The 17556-nt window shown below is 50.9% G+C and overlaps 1 protein-coding gene across 1 annotated transcript in view; it reads left to right on the forward strand.

The window, feature by feature from the left end:
- NOC2L (NOC2 like nucleolar associated transcriptional repressor) overlaps positions 1-17556 on the forward strand; it is a 90995-nt gene that overhangs the window by 63003 nt on the left and 10436 nt on the right. Inside the window, exon 17 of the mRNA XM_025186660.3 lies at positions 10254-10389. Coding sequence (XP_025042445.3) covers positions 10254-10389 — 136 coding nt within the window. The remainder of the gene's footprint in view (positions 1-10253; positions 10390-17556) is intronic.

Below are 17556 nucleotides of genomic sequence, written 5' to 3' on the forward strand. Positions count from 1 at the left end.
CTGCCCTTCAGAACCGACCGTTTCCCAACAGTGGTGGCTCCAGGGCAAAATATGCTGGGCTGCTTTGTCGTTGGTGTAGCTGCTAATATCTACGTAGCGACTCGGAGGGAATAGGGGGAGGGGACGAATACAGATTATGTAGCTTTATCATGCACCGAACAGCTGCAGCTGAGGTGCTTCAGTGTAGAAATTCCTGCCATGAATGGGAAGCACGACTTCCACTTTAGGCAAATTCTTTGTTCTCCTAAACGGGGAGCCATAGAACCAACGGTCTCTGGAGAACATGCATTCACTTCTCTTTTTTCCTGGGTCTGTTCCACTGTGGTTAGGGCCTGGCTGGGTGGCCGCACCTCTTGGATGAGATTAATGTAGCTTTTTTGCTGGGTACATCCATCTTTTTGTATTATAATAAGCAACATAATGAAGTGGAGCGGAAGGAGGATTTGGGGCAAATGGTTTGTTTGCGCCATTATGAGAGTGGTGGACTAAATAGGTCCTGGAAAAAACGCTTTATATAGCTGCCATTGGAGCACTTGCATTTGTGTTGAGCTCATTTCTGTAAGACAAGTGTTGAAGCAATTAGCAGACAGCACCAATCCCAGAATCCTTTGCAGAAAGAGGTTCTGGAATTTGAGAGGAAATCCCCAAAATGGGGAAAAGGGTTGCAGTTCGGCCCTGCCCATTTAAACCTTGGTGCCTAATGATTGATGAGAGAAATGGTCCAGGGTAGCCTGTGCGAGGTGCTGTGCAAACACAGATCAACCGGCCCCTGTCACCAAGAGTGTAGTCTTTTGTCTTGGTTGTTTTCAGGGATGCTAATTAATTCAGAATTTACTGGAGGGGTCATTTAACTCCCTGCCCCCATAGAGTGCATCCCAATGGGGATGGTGGGGGAGAGGGGGAGGATTCGCTCTTAGCAGAGTGACAAGGGTGCAAGCTCAACACTCCTCCGTGGAGCAAAAATAAATTATTTAGGGACCCACTTCCTGGGAACGAGCCCTGAAAATAAGTCTAGTGGGCTGGATCGTCAGCCGGTGCAGATCTCAGTGGCTCCATTGCCATGAGGGAGGGTTGAAGGGCAGAGAAGTTTAGCCAGTGGCTGGCCAAGTCCTTGAAGCATTCAGTGGTTCTTCCACCACTCTTCGTTTCAGAGGTGGGGACGCTAGGCTGGCTGGCTGGGTGGTGGTTGGACCAGGCATTTGCCAGCATCTGTCGGGCCTTTCCTGGTGACAAAGGGGTAGAAGCAGAGGGTCAGGGTAGGGAAAGAGCAGTGGCCGGAGTGTGTGAAGAAGAGAAATGGTCAGAATTGGCTTTATTTGAGCAGTTGCATTATGCACATTGGCAGCTGTCTGTTCGGAGGATGCCGTCGTCTCTCTTCTTGCCACACGGGTGTCATGCACCTACATGCACAGGAAAGGGGTCAGAGCATGAGAAACCCGTTCCCAGCTCTGCCTCTGGACTTCCTAGCTGACTTTAGAGAGGTCACTTGGCTGCTCCATGCCTTGGTTCCCCTCCAGTCAAATGGGTTTGATGACAGAAATCTCCTTGAGACTATCGCTTGATGGGCTGAAAAACCACTGAGCCTGCCTACTTGCTCTCTGGGACACCCCACCACCCCATCCTGCTCAGTCTGACCTTTTGATTTCCCCCAGTGATGGGACAGGGTTGGGGGTCACGGCCCAAAGCAGAGCAGCACAGACACTGACGTCCACTCAGCTCTGGGAAGGTTCAGCCAAAACCTCAGATGACTTGGCCTTACTCTGCATAAAGTTTATAGAGAGTGAGCTCACAAGTTGTTCACCCCTTTTATCAACGAAAGAGAGAGATGCACACCTGCTGTCCTCCCCCCCCCCCCGGTATTTACACTGGGTTTATTAATAAACAAACACAATTTTTATATTTAATAAAAGTAGGATTTAAATGGTTACAAGCGATAGTAGACAGATCAAAGTACAAAATTAAACAAAGCACACCAGCTAAGCATAATACTCTAAGAAACTGGTTGGAGGCAATTGAGTACCCTAATAGTTCTAATCACTAGAGCCCTGCAGATATCCACTTTATATCTATGGATGTCTGCATTTGTGGATGCAGATACAAATTTTGTATCTAGAACCCTGCAGTTTGTGGATATCCACTTTATATCCGCGGATATCCGCAGATCATTTTTGCAGATGTGGTTTTATATCTGCACTAATCACCTTTTCTCATAAGCGAGGCAGCCTTCCAGGTTGGGCTTTATCCTTCTCCCTGTTCAGTTTAGATGTTTCCAGTAGTCATCTTAGGGAGTAGCCGGGGTCTCCTGGAATCTGGCAGCAACCCCTATTGTTTGATTTCATACCTTTTATATAGATTTTGCCCAAGGTGGGAATCTTTGTATTCAGAAACGTTTTTCGCCTTGAATGGAAAAGTATAACATCCAAAATCATTTCCAGCGTCAAGTGGCCTGGTCACATGCCTTTGCAGGACCAACCATTATTGTCCAATCTCAGAGGAGAGAGAAGACTATCCACAGCTGATGTGCCCTCTCATTTCTATTCGTGTGTAGAATACATTTTTCTATGTGCACCAAAGCACGTGCAAATGTGCACCACCAATAGAAACAAAATCCTATTTGTGGGCACTTTGCTAATCATCTGGGTGGCATTCCCTGGGCAGCAGCAAACATTGTTCATAGCTCATTGTCTCAAATACAGAGCTGTTAATTTCCTCAAGTACCACTAATCGCCCTCACTTATGGCTAGATCGGTAAACAGATTTATGCTTCATATTTTTAACTTCAAATACAAGAACAATACATGCACACAAATAGAATACACACATTCACGGGATTACAAGTTCTCCAATGATAAGTTATATGTAATATTTTGCATAAAGCATGTGGGAGTTAGTGAATTTCATATTCTTTATGAAAATATGCATATAAATATGAATACACCTATCACTGGGGTGACCTACCTCACCAGCCTAAGTTTGTCGTCCAAAGTATGTTGATATCCTCAGTTGGAAGGGGTTGGCAAAGGGCAAAACCCTCCTTTTAAAACAGAGCCAGTCATTTTGCTGCTGTTATTAACGGAGGTGGTGTCTAGGAGGAAATAAATCTTTGCAATGGGGTGCGGAAGATCAGAAAACCGGATCAGTGGGAAAACATATTGCCACCCTCCTAGTTAGCTTGTCTTTAGCTGATGCAGTGAGTCTGTACAGGACTACAGAAAAGCCAGGTGCACCTGGCTGGGGACTGCTACTCAGCTAGCCCGGGAATTGGGTCACTGGATTCTCTTGATGCCACTGGCTCTTGTCTGGCTGTCACTCTGTGTAACGCGGCAGCTTGTCCTGCACTACGCCGGCCCAGGTGACAGGATGAGCCGCACCTGCGCTGAATCAGGTGATCCCTGTGTTTAAAAAAAGCAGGAAGCTGCAGTGAAGGGAGGGGGGGGGAGTCCAAGAGACTGCAGCTAGGTGTGCAGATACAGGCTCCTGCTGGGAACCAGCAGGGAAAAGCTGACAAGCAGGGAGAATGGAAGGAAACTCTCCAGGCAGGGAGACCTGGCAGAGACAGCAAAGGGCCGGCTGGAGGAAGACTGTGTGAGGTTGTGGATTGTGTTGATCAGGAGAGAGAAACTGAATTAATTGGCTTAGAGGGCCAGAGTCTACTGCCTGGGATTTTTTTGAACTAGCTGGGTAATGGGTTAGTAATGGGCCCTGAAGTGGGTAAAGCAGAGGAAGGGTGCCGCAGAGTGACCGCTGGCCACAAGAGGGCTCTCGGGGCATGAGAACTTGCCTCTTACCCCCTCCTGATTAGGGACGATAGAATATAACCGAATAACCATTTATCCGATAAGCTGATGCTTATTGGTTGGTGGTCTCGGTGACACACAGCTGGCGGTCCTGCTCCCGAGGAGGCTTCGCTGTGAGCTCTGCAGCATAAAGCTAATACACCAGTACAGAGGCAGCAGCGCGGGGTCAGGGGTGTGTGTCAGGCAGCCCCCTTTGCGTACCGGGACCCTGCCTGTAACCATGAATGAGCCCAGGCTCATTGGTTAACCACGTACACGTCTACACATCCTCATCCCTATTGCATGGTTACCTTAATGCACGATTTTTAACATCCCTGCTCCTGATCACTTTTTATGAGTATTTATTGCTTGGGTTACGATAGCACCACTGAGCTCAGCCCGGGGCCAGCACTTTGCTGAGCAAACCCAGGACAGAAGATGATCTCTGCCCAAGGAATGTACAATCTCACTGCATAGGGATGTCACAGAAAAGTCAAAGGGTGCAACTCTCCAGGGTGGGCAAGCGTAGGGCCAGTGCCAGTCGCCCCTTAACTACGGCACTTTGCAAATTCCAGAAATTCTCGTTTTTAAAGATTGGCCTCTCTGCACAGGCCTTGCCTTCGTAACCAGCCACTGCAGAACGGGCTCAGCAGAACTTCCCCTGGGGGAACACGCCAGTTAAGGGGACATTGTGGAACGAAAGGCAGAGAACTCACACCTGCCTATGTAGCTAATGGTCTGAGAGCCTCTTCCCTCTGTTCCATCCCATGTGTGACCGCTCTGCCTGCCGCGCTGGGCACAGCACTCAGCCTTTGGAAGCTGGAACCGGGGGCTCATTCATGTTAGGACCACAGAGTAAAGCTGTCTATATGCTAATATGATTTAAATGGTTGAGCTGGGATGCTCGTCTGGGGAGCAGGAAACGAATCTAATTGGCGTCTCCAGGGTATGGTGGGGATAATTAGAATGGTTGATAGGACATGGTGCGGGTTGGCTCCCAGCCAAGTCACAGCGGGTGGGAGGAGACCTAGGAGATCCTCGATGCTTTCAGACTCTTGCTCCAGGGTGGAAGACGCCCACAGGGCAGCAGGCCTGCTTGTGCAGCAGTTCCGGTGGAATGGGGGGCACCGTTTACAGGCGGTTCGGTTTGGGAGCTAGAACGTAGCATTTGAAACGGTATCAGCTTGTGACTTCTGCTAGGAATCGCTGGCCTCAGTGGAACACTGGTTCTCCCGGTGCCAGCCCTGGCTTGCCTTGCCCACGCAGCTGCAGCTACCTAGGCAGTTGATGGCTGACAGTGAGACAAGACTTCAGTGTAGACAAGAACAAGCCCTGTGCAAAGGCACAGGAAGCACACGAGTTTTTCCCTGGGCAGCAGGGAGCGTCTAGGTGTGAGATTCCCCTTGAGGGTTTCCGGCAGCGAGGGTGAACGGGTAGACTCCTAGAGCCGGGGGAAGTGGTCAAAGAGAAGTGACAGGGCTTTGTTTCAGTCCCAAAGGAGCACAGGATGAATAGACAGAGGGCAGGGAAGGGTGAATTTCAAGTGAGACTTCAGAAAGGCCTGTCTTGGCCTGAAGATCTCTGTGCTTTGAATGGGGCTGTTGTCTCCCTCCGTGAGGGCGGCTGGCTTAATGATGCAGCATTGTGCTCCCCTACGGGACGCTGAGCGCCAGGAGGCCCATTAGGGCTGAGAAAAATCCAAGTCCCATTAACGGCCATTGAAAAAAATCAGCCTTGTTCTGAGGGGAAACTGGCCTCATCAAACAACTCTGATTCCTATCCCCTCCCCCCCACCCCCAAGTGGCTTCAGGCAGCGCACCCAGCTTCATGGGATTCTGAAGATGGCGGCTCCCAAGCTGGGCTGGCCCCAGAATGACCCACTCGCTGCCCCATCTGAGGCACCAGCTGCAGGGGAATCCTGGGTCTGCCTCCTGTTCGTGTTGATGTCCGTTCTCGAAAGCAACTGCCATTGGAGGGGAGGGGGCCCCTTCATCTTGAGAGGCCTAACGTGACCCACTGTGAAGGAGTTGTTTTCTAAGAGGCTGGGGACCCAGTAGGTTCTCAAAATGGCATCCTTGTAAAAGTGTGTCAGGAGAGGCGCCCCAGAAATGGTGACGCGAAATCCGGAGCCATTTTTTAAAACCTAGGCTGTTGTTGTTTGTCCCTGACTGAGCTGAGGGCCCCATCGTGCCAGGTGCTGAACAAACCCATATTAAGAGCTGACACTTGAAAGTGATATGCAATATGTTGATTAACATAGCTCCCCCCCAACCCCCCGTTATTTTGAGAGAGCAGATTCCCATGTACTTAGTGTGTGAGGAAAATTTTATTCAAAGCGAGCTCTGATTCCACGTAAACTCTCAAGCAACATATCCCTGGAAACAGGCCCGAATTTGAGCTCAGAATGCAATGAGGGGAAGAAAATAAAACTGCAAATGGATTATTTTGCATTTCATAATCAATATTTAGCAAACCAAATTTTTAGCTCCTAATTTGTCCCTGTTTGTATTATGAAAACATGGTCCGGGTATTCCCCTTTCCTGAAAGACTTTGTCAGTCTTTGGCGGACTTGGGAGTAAGACATCTTAAGATGCTGAAATGTGAGATTCAGCTCTCCTAGCCCCCGGCTAACGCTTTGAGTAGCTACGTGGTAGGAAACTGCGTCTTAATAACTAAAGCCTTGCTGGTCTGCAGAGATTCACTTTATATCCATGGATATCTGTGGATGTGGATATCCATAGCTCATTTTTGTGGATGCAGATACAAATTTTGTATCTTAAAAACCCTGCAGATTTGCAGATATCCACGGGTATCCGCAGCTCATTTTTTGTGGATACGGATGCAGATACTAATTTTGTATTGCACAGGGCTCTATTAATTACCAACTGCTGCCCAATGTGTAGTGAAGCTAACCGTATGCCCTAGAACAGTGCTTCTCAACCTTTTTTATAAAGTACCCCTTTACACAAAGAATTAAAAGTACCCCCCAGTACCTACAGTTTTCAGACACACAAAATCGCATTGCAACACATTTGTTTAAACCGGTGGTCCCATTTCTGTGCGCCCGCCAAGTGATCGGGGCCAGTCCCATTCCCAGGCGTGCATGGGCACGCAGTGCATGGGTGCGCAGTGCATGGGCGATGGTGGCCCTGCCACGGGTGTGCGGGACATAGGCTGTTCCGACCCCGGGCGCATGGCATATGGGCGGCCCCACCCCGGGCGTGTGAGTGGCCCCGCCCCCGAGTGCCTGGCAGCCCCAAAAGGTTGAGGACCACTGGTTTAAACAACTTAATCGTAGCTGGGTGGGTGATGACATTTTTGGGTGTAAAAAGTACAAAAATAATAAAGCGCTGTAAAACTTAAAACAAAAATTCAGTTTTCTCCAAATTTCAGTGGTGTTAACGTACCACCCAGACTTCTCTCCAGTACCCCTGAAGATACCAACTGGTTGAGAAACGCTGCCCTAGAGATTGGGGCTGGGACTAGAGAGCTCTAACGTATTTATGATGTAGCTGAGGAAGTTGATAGCTTTCACCAATAACGTTGTTCTGCAGTAAGCTAAACAATAAGCCTTGCAAGAAAGTCCCAGAGGTTTCCAGTGACCCTGGGAAATGGGGCAGCATGATGTGTTTGAACAGTGCCTAGCACAATGAGCAAAGCCAGTTTAAACTTCACATCTGTGTTGGCACATTGAGCCTGCAGGATATACAGAGGAAAGAAACTCAGGCATTTTCTGGGGAGTTTGGCGAGGGCGCCTTCCCAGGCACGCTGCAAAAGATGGAGAGTAACAGAACGGCAAAGAGCCAGTTTTGAACCCTGTGGTGTTTGCACGCTTCACAAACACGCCTGTAGGTACAGTCATGAGTCCCCTGCTCTCTGTGCACACCTGGCCACATGGACCACTGTCTAGTTTTTTCTTGACTGCAGTAGGCTAGGTGGAAAGTTAGTGCACAGAGATGCACAGAGATGCAGGGTGAAAGCCAGCCCCCCACCTTCGTTTCTAAATACGAAGCAGTGCTGCACCCTCCTTCAGGCTCCTGTGTGTGCTTGGAAGGACTGCTCTGCACGGTGGCCAGGGGCAGCTCCCAGAGACCTACCTGTGACTTCACTCACACAGGTAGCAGGGAAGCTGTAGCCACATGGGCCAGCTGCCCGAATGGTTACCAGGGTTCCAGGCAAGTTTGCCCAGCCTCTTCTGATGCTCGGGCTGCTACGGCATCACTGCTGCCAGTCCCCCAGCGAGCTGAAGTGATGCTCGCTTGGGTGCATCTACATGGGCTGCAGGCGCACACTTCAACTGCAGTGTAGACATGTCCTCAGTTGCCTTGCTTCCAGCAAGGACTGGGTGGCTGCCCAAGTGCACAGCTGCCGGGAACGCTAGTAGCCTCCCAGACAATACATGGATTCGCTTTCCCTTGCGGGCATGGTTGGAAGGAAAACAGTGGTGATGTTGACTTGCCCCTCCACAGGAATCCCTCCTGTGAGCTGTGGAGTTGTGCAGTCAGGGTGAGTGCAAAGCAAAGACAGTCGCAGCGAGCAGGGGCTGATGGGGTGTGTACATCCACGCTCAGCAGTGACACACTATGGGCTGTGGTTTCAGGGCCGTGTGCTGGGGTTGGAGGCAGAAATCACAGGATCCGGCTGGGGATGTAAAATCCTGTGAAATTGGTTAACCGGTGAAAGGTGAAGTTTAACTGGTTAACATATTAAGGGTGGGAGGTGGGCTGGAGCGTCTCCCCTTCCCCCTCTGCTCCCACCGCAGGCAGGGGCTTCTCCAGCCTGGTTGGAGCAGCCGCTTCTCTGCGTTGGGCCCTGTGGGGCTGGAGCAGCCCCCTGCCCATGGTGGGAGGCAAGCTGCTCCAGCCCTCAGCTGCTAACTGGAGCCAGTAAACATTACTCATCCAGGGTGATGCTTATCGGTTAACCTTTCACACCCCTAGATCCAGGTGAGGGGAGCATGGACTGTGATTTCTCCTGCATGTGCAGGGCTTGTGGCCTTCTATGGGGTCAGCGTCCCCACCTTCTCCCCACCCAAGGAAGTGCTGTGAGGCAAAACTGCTCCCTGTGGCTAGCCTGCAGCGAGCGGGCATGAACCTTTATTGCCCCTGGAGCTGCATGAGCTCTCAAAGCTTCTACCCTAGCGGCCCCCTAGGATAGTGCAAACGGCAGCTCTGAGGAAGTGGGCAGATAAGACAGACGTGATGGTTGGGTCAACTCAGGGCAGCTGACTCCTGCTTGCAGCTCCCGCTGGGGGTGGCTACCCAAGTCCATTCCATGGTGCGCAACGGCTGCTGTTTTAAAGCCAGTCATGTGCTGTTCTCTCTGCATGTCCTTGCAACACATAGGTGACTCGGGAGGCATCTGAAGGAGCCCTGGGGGAGCAGGCCCCTCTGTATTGTATGGGGAGGTGGGAGATCATTTAAAACCTGCAAGTGGGTGGTGGTTCAGGGCTGCCTGGTCAGCCTCTGCATTTCCATCCTGGTGTTCTTGGTCATTGCCCGGGAGTGCTGTGCTCCTGATATCAGTATTGTCCAGCTGGGGACCACAGCAGTGAAGGAGGCTGGGGAAACGAGCCAAAGGGGCTCTGCCCAGAGAGGGGTGTCTCAGGGGTGGCGTGGTGGGTGGGAGCTGGGAGAGTGAGTCGTTAGTAGCTGCAGGAAGGATTGATGTGAGTGGTTCCCCAGGGGGCGTAGCTGGTGGTCGGTGAGCGGGTCGGATTTGGTTTGCAGAGTCGTAGAATTGAAAGGCAGTGGGGACCCCCTGTTTGTCACAGGCCAGTAACGCTGCCTAGGCACTAAACCCAGCATGAGACTGAGCCCACTGGAAACTAGACATTAAACAGGACAGGACAGGCTGAGGGGAACCGGTACCCAGGGCCCCTGCAGTGGCAAGATGGAACCTGATAATCTCGGCAAATAAGCCATGTGCTGCAGGGGAAGGTAAAGCGCACACCCTCCTCCCTCCATAATCACAGCTCATTTGGTGCTACCTAGCCTAGGCAACCAGTACAGAGGCAGCCTAAATCGTACCTTGGTGAGATGTAACCAGCAGAGCTCTCGGGGCAAGCGAAGCTGGAAATCCGGTCGGTGGAGATCTACTAAGGTCAGGCTGTCCACCTGCGGAAGGCTGTCTGCTCACCAGGGCTACACATTTTGTATTGGGGTGTGTGTGTGCTAGTTATGTCCCTTTTTGTACCTGGGAATGACAGAGCCACTTCCTGCAGGGGGACCGCTGGCAGCAGCTGTTTCATGCTGGGGTCACAGGAGTGGCGATATTCGTTTGTTACTGTCTCCTGGGCATGTTTGCTGCTTCCTGTACGGGGGACAGGTGTAATAGTCCTTTGCCGACAGGTCCTGTGGGCTGTAGTGGCAGTGCAAAGCCAAGGTACTGGGGATGAAGCTCAGCGGCATCTTGGGGACCCCTTGGAAATCAGAGGCCATTTTGAAACCTGATTTAATTGCTTTTTGGCCCATCTAGCTCGACGACTTGAACCTCCCAGAAATCAAACGCAAGCGGCTGGAGGACAGGAAGGAGGACGACAAGAAAGAATTCAAAGACCTCTTTGACCTGGAGAGCGACTCCGACGAGGAGAGCGGTGGATTCTGTGCACGAGGTATGAGGTGTTAGGGGTTTGATTGTCTGTTGCAGAGAGGTGGGGCCAGATTCATCTGCGGTGTAAGATGGCGCAGCTCTGACTTGGAGCAGTTGCATTATGGCTGAGCAAGGCCTGTCAGACTTAGGGGCGTGGCGAGAGAATGGTATGGTGTTTCCTTCTGAGGCTTTCCAGTCAGCATAGGAAGCTGATTTTGAGCCTTTTCCCCCCTCTCTCCATGTCTTTTTGCTTCACTTCTCTCCAGCTCATTCTGAATTCCCCACTAGCCTTCATCTCCCTCCCTTAACCCCCCACCCTCCTGTCAGGCCTTCCTTTTGCTGGGGACACTGCCTGGCCAGTGGCGCTCTGATGCGTTAGCAGCAGGGGGTGTTCAAATGCTACCGTGATATGCCTGAGATTCAACCGTGGCAAGGAATTCTGAGGTAGCTTTCAAACACAGGTCCCCTGTGTCTCTGTGTCGTCTTCCCCTTCTGTACAACAGGGATAATGGCATGGCCTGCCCTACAGTGACATAGTACTGATATGTACCTCACAGTCTGTACTGTATTTATCCTCACTATGTACTAGGTAGGCCCCGCAATTGCTGGTTTTTAATGACTGCCCAGGTTTGGATGGGGGCAAGAAACTTTTGATCCGTAGAGAATATAGGGTGCTGTAACTCACCAGGTGACCACTAGGGGTCCGCGACAGAACATGCTTAAAACCCCACTGGACAACTCCGAAAGCAGTCCAGTTCTTCTTTTAGAAAGGCTTGTATTTATCTCCTGCTTCCCGACTGTTTTATTTCCATTTATTGGTAGGGGCATTTTGAGCAAAACAGGATATTTGTCTTTTTGAGAGCTCACTAGGTCCTCTTTCTCACCTCCCCCATTTCAAGTTCTGACCTCCCACATGGGATGGTGGCTGTGATGTGTCAGAGTAAATTCTGACATTGGCTGGGGAATTAAGCCACAGAAGTGGAGGAAATCCTGCGTTCTTTGCAGATGTTGCTCATCCGTAGAATGGGAGGGAAAGGCAAACGTTCTCTGAACTATCAGCCATATGTTTAAATGAATGGATTTTGCAGGTGTCCTTAGTGGTAAGGAGGAGCAGGAAGAATAAAATGCACAACCAGAATTGGCGAATACCTACAGCTCTCCCCAACTCTGGGCTTGAATGCTTTAGGAGAAGGTCTCAGGGGCTTCCAAAGGGTTAATAGCACATGTAATTGAGAGGCACAGGCAAGTGGGAGTCCAGGACCCCTGGGTTCTAGTCTTGACTCTGCCCCCATCTTGCTGCCTGCATTGTTGGAGGAGCCTTATTTTCAATAGTTCTGTAAGGTGCTTTGAGATGGGGCCATATCAGTATGATGACTGGAGATATACAGTAAGGCCAGCCCTTCCTCTCCTGGTTCTGGTCACCTCTACCAACCACCCCTGTTTTGCTCCAGCCACTTGCCTGCATGCCAGAAAATCGTGCTGAACGCAACAGTACAGTAGGCTGCCCTGGGTCAAGGAGCTGTCTCTGAGATGAGCATTGGCCCCTGCCCAAAGGGAGCCACACCCGGCTGCAGGGGTGGAGGCTGGAGTGGGTATCTGGGGAGAGCCGCGTCGGATGTATGCTTGGGCCTGTGAAGCCCAGTGGCACCAACCTCCTTGTGGAGAGTGACGGGGGAAGCCTGATAGACCAAGGCAGGCTGGCGGCGTGAAATGCGCTGTTGTACGGACATGTTGTGAAGCCCTTTCGACACTCAGAAGATGTGACTCCCTGGGCCGTGATCCACCAGGGCCCTCAAACATGAGTCTGACCTGCCAGCCGGATTCCTGAGTTCCTGGCCCTGCCTGCTGTGTTCCTCAACTGCACTGGGTGCCGGAAAACACCAGGTCCTGCATAAGCTGGGGCCAGTCAGGGGAGCAGTCTGCTGTGCTCCAGGGAGTGCCAGGCTTGGCGGGGGAAAGAAGAGAGCATTCGCCAACCTCCCTGCTGCACCTTTGCCTTGCGCTTTATTTCTGAGGTAAGAGCAGGTTCCCTCATCATGGCAGGAAAAGTGAGCAAGAAGTGATCTTAGAGTCTCCTCCAGTGAACCCATGCCATTTGCAGGAGTCTTCTGAGCGGCCAGGGCCACAGGTGCAGGGTAGGACCTGTTCTTTTCCAATAGCAGCGGTGTCATGTCTTACCAGCCGTGCACAAGTCCCATCCTTTTATTAGCCTTGGTTCTAACGAGCAGAATGTCACCAGTGTCTGTATTGGCTTTTCTGTGTCAAGTTATGGTCTTGGCTGGCCGAAGCAGAGCACGACCCTGCGGGCTTGGCGTGAGCCAGAGGCAGGATTTTCAAAGTGGTCTAAGTGATGTAGAAACACATCTACCGTTCATTTTGCTTTGAAAATTTCAGCCCAGACTTAGTTGCTCCTATCTGTCTCAGAGCAAGGGGGCGTAAAGGCAAATGAGACGTGGCAAATTAAAACTGGATGAGGAAACACTTTTTCACACAGCGTTTATAATAGAACTGTGGAACTCATTGCCACAGGAAGTCAGTGAGGCTAAGAACTTACCAAGGCTGGACATTTATACAAATAACAAGAATATCCAGGGTTATAATTAATGCTAACAAAAGTAATATTGGGAGGAGATAAAATCACGTTTCAGGGTTTTAACCTGCCTCTTGATTATTAGGGATAAGGACAAGCGTTCATTGGGCACCTTTTACCCCCTTGTGGCCCACTCTGGGGGTCTTGCAGCTTTCTCAGAAGCATCTGGCACTGGTCAGTGTCAGACACAGGGATATTGGGCTAGATGAACCTGGTCCAGTCTGGTGGTCTCTGTGGTTGTAATGGGGGCAAAAGAGAGAGCTCTGCCTGCCTCCCCCATTCCCTTTTTTCCTTAATTGACCTCAGCAGCATCTGCAACTGGCTCAGCATTTTTGTGGCTCGCTCCTGAGAGGCCGAGAGCTGGACTGGAATAGAAATGCTTCCCATTCCTAGCCAGAGACGAGGCGTTTGGCATGGGAGCCCCTTCCCCGTTGACAGCATCATCATCTTTCCATTTGTGGTTCAGTTTTGCACAGACCGATCCCAGCCTGCATTCAGCCAGTGGAAAATCAGCCATTAATAGCTAGGAAATTAGCAATTTTCTGTTAATTAGCTGCTGTTCAAAGCCCCACTCTCCCCCACCTTTTTTTTTTTTAATTAAATATTGCAGTAGTTAAGTGCTCATTAGGGTTTACAGTGACTATAATCTCCCTGGAATAGGTTAGCATGGAGAACGGTGAGATTCCCTGGGTTAACTGTCACTAACTAAAATACCTTCCTTGTTAACTAATGCCTAACAAACAGCAAGGCGTTTGGGGCCCAGGAGAGCAGGTTACTGAAGGGGGCTGGGCTCATACAAACAGTTCACTCGCTCGGAGGAAGGCTTAAAGTGCAAAATGAACACTAAAGGCAATCTAGTTCTGCCAGCAGCAGGGGGAAAATAAAGCAAAATGCCAGCCCCCTCCCCCCCCTCTCTTTCCCAGGCCCTGTAATCGGAAAGCAATTAATTGCAAAAGGAGAAGTGTGGCTAATTAGTGTAGCAAATGAATGACTTCGCATGCACAGCCACAAAGTCCGTGTTGTGTGTGCTTATGATAGGACCCGCTTGGAGGGCTGAGGTGGGGAGGGGACATGGCTGCTTTGATCACAGCGACCACTTATTTCCACAGCTTCCTTAATGACCAGGCAGCCCGAGGGGGAGCCAAGCGCGGCTCGCTCCCCTCTGGAGTTTGCTTTTACGGCTCGGTAGGATTGCTCCCCTGAGCCGGGTTAAGCAAATGTGTGTTTGCAGGCTCTGGCCCCCTGGGTACCCCAAAGCTGCCAGTGCAAGAGGCAGGTGGCCCAGAAGAGCCAGGCTTTTGCCCTGTCCTCCAGCTGGAATAGGTACCCCTCCTGCCTCCACCTCGGACTGAGACTCGCCCCCATCCCTCAGCTGTACCCAGGGGCTGTCTCCTGCTTTCTGCCCTCTCCGTGGGGGTGCACCACTCCCAGCTGTGCTGAGGGGACTGTGTATTGCCTCCTTCCCCCATCCTGGAGGTGCACCCCATCCCCAAGCTGGAACATGTGCCGCCTCCTGTCCCCACCAGGGGTGGTGCTCCCACTTCCAGCGGGATTTGCTGCTTCCTGGCCCGTGCTCTGCCGCACGAAGCAGCAGCCAGCAGCTTGGCACGTGCTGCTTGAGCAGCCTTTGGCTCAGCTCCGCTCTGCTCTCAGGTGGGGATTGGCCACCCCCCTCCCTCCTGGGTGTGGAAGCAGCAGCAGAACATCTGCCTGAGCTGTTGACCTTGGAATCCTCCCGGGGAGGAGACGGGAGGGATCCAGTGGGAGAGGGTATTGTTCCTCCTTACGAATAGAATTTGGGGGGGCAACATTGAGGGTGCACAATAGGAGAGGGGCTGTTTGTGGGGGAGAAGGCTGCTCTATTGCACAGGGAGCAGAACAAGCTGGGGGTGGGCCTGTATAACATGGGGAGGGGGTATAAATGGCAGGGACTCACTGGGGAAAGTGTCCCGGGGGGTACAGAGAATCCAGCATAAGGTGCAGAACAGGATGGGGAGCAGTGAAAGGCGCAGCTCCCTTAAGGGGAGAAGCAGTTTGTATATGGATGGGACTCTTAGAGGGACAGGCTCCTGCAGTGCATAGGAAGCAGGATAGGCGTCAGGGGAGAGAGAGGCCTCCTGCCCATGTGAGTCCAGATGTGACTGGGTGCATGTCCCCAGGGTCTCTATTTAGCAGGGTGAAAACCCAGCCTGTTGACAGGGGGAGGGAAATATAGTGAAAACCAAAAAAGTGGAGAGAGATCTGGGGAGGAGGGGAAAGGGCAGAGGTGTCATGCACCCAGTTTTTGCAATCTCTGCTGTATTTGCTTCTCTTTCATGTCGCTCCTCTCTGTGAATCGTGGAGGTTGCTGCTCATTAGTTATACTGATGTGACGGAGCCGCCACTGGGTGCATGTTCAGAGGAGGGTCACATGCAGATTCATAAAGACTTGGGGACTATGGTAAACCTTTCCAGCGATTTGATTTTTTTTTTTTTTTAGAAAGAGCGCTCTCTGCTGTGCTGGCGTTGCTTTTATGTGCACTGAGTGTAAGAACCGTAGAACAGCCAGCATGCTTTGGGGGAGGGGAAGAGGAATTGCAGGTGTAGTAGATGCTTAATTGCCTCAATTATTGGTGATTTTCTTTAGGGTCCACCATAAAGTAATGAGGAATTGATTATTTTTGCTGTAAACACCATGTTCACGCCCTTGGCTGCCTCTGTGGAAATACTTCATACCAAAGCAAATGATTATTTCTAGCGTGTGAGTGTAAATATGTACTGTGCATAAAAACATGCACAACTCTGTGTGTGGTATATATGTACATACATACTCATTGTGTGTGTACAATATATGTACAAAGTGTGTGTCTAAAGATGACATGGGTTGAGCAACCATGATGATGAGCACAATATAAATTCCTGGATGGGTACACTAAGACTGATGAAAGGGGTTGATGACACAGTAGCTAAAATACTGTGTATATGTGCATGTAAAATATACACCCTCTCCTCTAGATATGTATGCTGTGATACATATTTTAATACATATAACCACATGTAGGCACTTCACTGGCAAAAGAATATATTCATAGAGAGAGAAGGCTAAAGAAAAAATAATCACCTTTATGCTTCAGGGCTGATATGGGTCAGGAAGCAAAACTCCTGTGGGTCAGGCTGGTCCAAATTGTCCATTGCAGGGTTTCGTGCCCCTTTCTCTGAAGCATCTAATGCTGGCTGTTGGCAGAGCAGGGCTGCTGACCAGACAGATCACTGGCCTAGTCTGGCGTGGCTGTTCTTGAGTTCCCACATGTAAAGTAGAAAAGTCATTCTCCCAAATCAGAGACTGAACAACTGAGGGACGAGAAGTATTTAAGTAGGCTGAAATGGCATTATGCGGTCTGTCTGTAGTGTGATAATTTAAACAGGATCTGATCAGATGCAACATCCGTAAGTGGCTCAAAGAGAAACCCAGAGGTGGGGATCTGGTAGCCTTTGGCATGCATTGTGTATCAATATGGCAGCGTGTGCTGTGTGGAATAGTGTGGATGTGGTAGTGTTCAGCATGTTGTCTTTTTGCCTCGTAAGACACAGCGGCTATCTAAAATTACCACAGCCACAATTACCCCAAAGCCAGGTCTCGTCTCTTTGTTAGCCAGGAATTTGCTTCCATCGACACTTAATTCTGGAATGATGTTGATGGCAAGCCAAGCGTGCTGGAGCACCAGTAACTTTGTGTCAAACTCCCCCCCCCCCCCCCCTTCCCATTTATATGTAAGATCTAAAACATTACAAACTTGACTGTACGTGTGGGTTGGAGGGGAGAGCATGTATGTCTGTGCTTTAAATATAGGCATAAAACATGAGATCTGCATGGAGGGTCCAGTCTCACAGATCTTTCCCTCCTATCATGCCAATTGGAGCTATAAAATTAGGTTCTGTGCCTGCTCATCGCTGCCCTGGAATTGTTTTTTTGCAGCAGAAGGCCCAGAGGAAGGTGATAGAGCCCAGGGCTATTCAACCTCTGACTCGTGTTGAGATCAATTGCTGGTCGATCTTTCCGTAGGGAAACACATGAGGTTTTGGATTTGTTTGCCTAGGAATCTTATAGACTTCAGTTATTCTCCTGCCTCCTAAAATTAAAATAATTCCCCACCTCCGGAACAGTCCACCTGTTGGGATTTCCCTGCCAGCCTGTCTCGCTGCTTCATTCTGATCTCTACTGGATTTGAGCCGGGTGAGGCAAAGGTGCCAGGCAAGCGTCAGTGCATGGAGCCGCTACATCTGCACCTCAGGGCCGAGGCAGGCATCCGATATAGAGAAAGCGTCTGATGAGGGATGTCAGAGTGTAACCGTTTAAATGGGTAACTGATAAGCATGAGCTTATCCAGTGGTCCCCAACCTTTGGAGGTTGCCGGGTGTCAGAGGGCGTGGCCGTTCGCCCGCCGGGTGCCAGGGGGCGGGGGCCCTCTCATAGCAGCGTGCCCGGGGGCGGGGGCCCCCCCATATCAGCGCGCCCGGGGGCGGGGCCACCTCCAAGAGCCACGTGCCCGGGGCTGGTGTCCCTCCCTCCAAGCGCCGTGCGCCCGGGGCCGGTGCCCCCCCTCCAAGCGCCCGGGGCTG

The sequence above is a fragment of the Pelodiscus sinensis genome, chromosome 24 (genome assembly GCF_052426305.1).
Source record: "Pelodiscus sinensis isolate ZL-2025 chromosome 24, ASM5242630v1, whole genome shotgun sequence".
Classification (NCBI taxonomy): domain Eukaryota; kingdom Metazoa; phylum Chordata; order Testudines; family Trionychidae; genus Pelodiscus; species Pelodiscus sinensis.